This window comes from Kickxella alabastrina (genome assembly GCF_025024165.1).
Source record: "Kickxella alabastrina strain RSA 675 chromosome Unknown BX661scaffold_115, whole genome shotgun sequence".
NCBI lineage: Eukaryota > Fungi > Kickxellomycota > Kickxellomycetes > Kickxellales > Kickxellaceae > Kickxella > Kickxella alabastrina.
The window spans coordinates 1-3,723 of record NW_026251586.1 but is presented as its reverse complement, the minus strand read 5'-3'; the positions used below and the strand labels follow the sequence as shown (position 1 = coordinate 3,723).

Sequence of the window (3,723 nt, the reverse complement as noted above, 5' to 3'; positions counted from 1 at the left end):
CATCCCACTTGTGGAAGTCGGCATCGCGCGCTTCAACAAAATAGCCAGTTGGTAGGCCTAGTCGTGCCCGCATTGGGCGTGAGACAACTGGTTCCTTGATCGGGGGCGCATCAGGCGGGCCGTCCATTAGTGGGAACATCTGCGGGTCTTGTGCCACTGTGGGGTCTGGCATAGTGTCATAATCCGAGTCGCGTACAGCACGGGGACCATCGGGAAGTTTGTCTGGGTGGTCAGGGGTGCGTTCTGTGCCCTTAAGGCGTCGGCGCATTGCTGGGGTCATGAGGCGGATGCCCAGGCCCTCTTGGGCATGGTTTGACACCAGCAGCTCCCATGGCACCTTCATGTCGACAACGACTGCATCGTCCCAGAACTTTGGGCCACCCTCGACCTGCAGGCAGACGGTGGCCCGCCCAATGCTCTGGTATGCCTTGTCTGACCAGATGGGGAACAGGTCTGGCCTCGAGTTGGTGCGGATACGCAGCTTCAACCGCTTGGCAGCAGCCATGGTGACCAGGCTGACAGCAGCGCCATTGTCGGCTACAGCCATTGCTGGCTTATTATGTGCGCGGAAACCGGGTATTTTCGTAAAATGGCACAGGGCGGCCTGAGTAGAGTTAAACATATTTATTGTCCCAATAGTGTAACTGATACCCAAGCCGCTCAGGCTTTTGGGTCATTGTTGCCATATGAAAGTAGGGTTATCTTGTGGACTGTCTCGAATGCCTTGAGTCGGTCCAGGAGGGTCTCAGCAGTGACATCATTGGGCGCACTTCCTGTACATGCCCAGGAGCGGGTGTCAAGGCCATGTACTAGGCGTGAGATAGTGACTGCAGCATAGTCGCCACCACCCATGGCCTTGTAGAGCCTGCGCGCATAGTTGACCCTGTCCACTGCAGGGATGTTCTTGAAGGCCTTGGCTGGGCCTCCAGCAGCGATGCTGTGTGCCTTGGCCACAAAGTCTGCTTGCGGGATGCATTCAAGGAGCTTCTCAAAGAACTCTTCTGGTGTGTTCACGTCTAGGGTGCCCATGCGTCTGGCAGCTTGTCCGTCAAGCAGCTTTTGGAGTGCTGTGACAATCATTACTGCAGGAGTGCGGGTAAAGATGAAGTTGATTGTCTCTTGGATCCCTGCAATCCACTGCTTGGTTGGATTTCCGATATCTTCGCCATTGAACCGCTTGGCATAGTCTCGGAGCAGGTCCAGCTCCTCTTTGGCAGCCTTGGCTGGGGTCTGGGCAGCGGAGGTGGTAGTCAGCTGGGCAGTAGGGGCAGTAGGGGCAGTGGCAGGAGGTATGGGGTGAATTGCAGTCTGCATTGTCACGTCTGACCTGACGGACATTGTTGTGTTTTTGTTTTGTTTTATGTATGTAAGCGAGTAATAAATTTTGTTATAGTAAGAGGGGGGTGTGAGGAGCACTAGTTGTCTAGTGGTAAAAGTTAGGGGTGATTTTATAAAAGGTTTTATTACTGATGTTTCTAAAGTACTACTAGGGGCCAGCCTCATCTTATATATGTTCCCAGTCGCCTTTGTCGTGCACATTGTCCATTGTGCGCTCCGTTGGTGAGAACTGGATCTTCTGCGAGTAGACCGGTATCTTGGCAAGTCGATGTTGTGGTTTTCGTGCGTGTACGCTTATGCGTGTGCATTACAGGATGGGGGGCATGTTTGGGCATCAGTGTGATGCCTCCCTGATTTGCACCTGCATTATCCAATTAGCGTCCTATCGATCAGCGCGCAGGTGGGAACTTGTTTCGCGGTTCTCGACCTCAACATCTGCTTCCATATCTTCAGTCTGCGCAACAATCGAATATTTTATTCAATCACCCAAGCGCTGGACTCGAACTACTTTTATTTTTCTCTTTTTTATTTCTCAGCTAAAATATTCCAATTACATATTGAACAAAAAATAATGCATGCAAAACCACACAAGATTTTGTGCCCAGTGGCCGTCTGTGTTTTATACGTGTCTGTGGCAGCGGCAGATCTGCTCAATGATATTGTGAGCAACGTGAACAACGCGCTGCGTCCAATGCAGTCTCTCGCTGGTGATGTTATTAAAAACATTAATTCCCGCGTTGTATCGGACCTAGTTCCGGAATTGGTCAGTGCTGCCGAGCAAGGAGGAAATCTAGCAATCGGCGCGATATCAAATATAGCTAACAGTGGAGATACGGCCCATAGCAAAAAAATTGAAAACAACTCCGAAAGCGTCAATAGCGGCGGCAGCAGCAGCAGAAACATACTTTGGGGCTCGGCAAAATTTGTAACTGCAGCCGGTACTGTTGCCTGTATATGCTTGACTGCGTATATTTAAACTCCGAAGAGCTTCCTATATTGTCTAAAATATTTATTACATGAGAAATTTATGCTTTATTCTTTATTCAATATTTCATTCTGCAGGAGTGGCAGACAGGCTTGCTGACGCCATGATCAATAAAGTTATTTACATTCATCCCCCCTCTTTCGTACATTCTTGTGGTAAATTGACAGTAGCGCGTTGTAACTGCTCAAAAATATCTAGCCTTATTTAATTTTTCTTCATTTTTCGGCCAGACTCTATAAAAATGGTTGAGAGTGCTGAGTAGTTGACAAAAAACTATTAAAAAGGTTTGGGTTTAAAGCATTTGTTATTATTTTCTTTATATTATCATCATTTTTTGCATCATTTACAAGCTTTCATTTTTTTTCCAAAAAACACAATCCGTATGTCACCGATGCGTATGCATTTGTTTGGCAATCATATTGCGCTGCTGTTACTTTTAATCACATTTTGTTTGGTGGGGCGTAGCCAAGCTATACGCAACTATTTGCCAATGCCATCACCCGAAGACTCGAGTGAACAGTCTGCCAATACGATACGTGACACCGCATCTTTTGCCACAGACTACCAGCGCCAACCCCAAAACCAACAGGGTAATATATACACCCTACGTGTTCAAACTGCTGCTTACAGACTAGTCAAAAGAATTAATACTAAATCTGGAGAGTTTAATGTTAGTATTCCAGTTGGTTAATAAGTAAATATATATATATCTATACATGTGTAAAAATAAACCCATAATCTTTGGGGCTTTCTTTGGTCAAGCAGTTTTTGGTGTGTTTGGTTGAGGAAAAACTAATTGGAGAATCACACAATACATCCACAAAAAATGGCTTGGCTTGTATAATTTATAATTACTACTGGAAAGTTCCAGGATAAAGCAATATAAAAAAGGTGCAGTACTGCGCTCGCACCTATAGTTTCATTGCTGAGTACTGAAGTTATTGCTGCAGTGGCTTTTAGGCGCCTGAATGTGGATACTACTATTTGACGTCAAGTGGATGTATTACCATTATGCCATTTGGCAACTACAAATGCTTTAATAAATATATATATATTTACGCTCGTAGAGCAGATAAACGCTTAAAAGGAGAAAACAACAGGTTCTTAAGTATTTCGTGGCTATTGTTCGCTTTTGGTTTTTTATTTCATATTTATAACATTTCTTTATATCATATACCATTATATACAATGAAGTCTGTGTCTTCAGCTAGAATTATTGGCACAATTGCAATGGTCACAATGGCTGCGACATCTGTTGTCGGGGCAGGAGAATCATCGATTTCATCAGTGGTGGCAAAATCGGTAGAGGCCGAAACATTTTCGATCGCAGAGTTACCAGCATCCTCTGTGCCGATTTCAGTGTCTAGCACTATCTCGCCGCCAGTTTTGGTGCCCCAGTC

At 45.8% G+C, this 3,723-nt stretch overlaps 3 protein-coding genes across 3 annotated transcripts; all 3 read left to right on the top strand.

The window, feature by feature from the left end:
* Positions 1 to 1,831: 1,831 nt before the first annotated feature.
* On the top strand, positions 1,832 to 2,452 carry BX661DRAFT_191364 (uncharacterized protein). The gene has a single exon (XM_051537678.1). It carries the CDS (start codon positions 1,910 to 1,912, stop codon positions 2,312 to 2,314), a length of 405 nt encoding a protein of 134 aa, XP_051388424.1. The 5' UTR covers positions 1,832 to 1,909; the 3' UTR covers positions 2,315 to 2,452.
* Positions 2,453 to 2,613: 161 nt separating this feature from the next.
* On the top strand, positions 2,614 to 3,033 carry BX661DRAFT_191362 (uncharacterized protein). Its single transcript, XM_051537677.1, is given in 3 exon segments — positions 2,614 to 2,659; positions 2,670 to 2,672; positions 2,690 to 3,033. 1 exon segment carries the CDS (start codon positions 2,706 to 2,708, stop codon positions 3,012 to 3,014), a length of 309 nt encoding a protein of 102 aa, XP_051388423.1. The 5' UTR covers positions 2,614 to 2,659; positions 2,670 to 2,672; positions 2,690 to 2,705; the 3' UTR covers positions 3,015 to 3,033.
* Positions 3,034 to 3,334: 301 nt separating this feature from the next.
* On the top strand, positions 3,335 to 3,723 carry BX661DRAFT_191361 (uncharacterized protein; the record flags this gene model as incomplete). Its single annotated transcript, XM_051537676.1, has 1 exon — positions 3,335 to 3,723. A coding segment is annotated over one exon (389 nt), but the record flags the coding sequence as incomplete, so codon positions are not given.

What these genes read in the sequence shown, in the direction of transcription:
- BX661DRAFT_191364 (XM_051537678.1), top strand. Translation starts at nt 1,910, where the DNA reads ATGCATGCAAAACCACACAAGATTTTGTGCCCAGTGGCCGTCTGTGTT.
- BX661DRAFT_191362 (XM_051537677.1), top strand. Translation starts at nt 2,706, where the DNA reads ATGTCACCGATGCGTATGCATTTGTTTGGCAATCATATTGCGCTGCTG.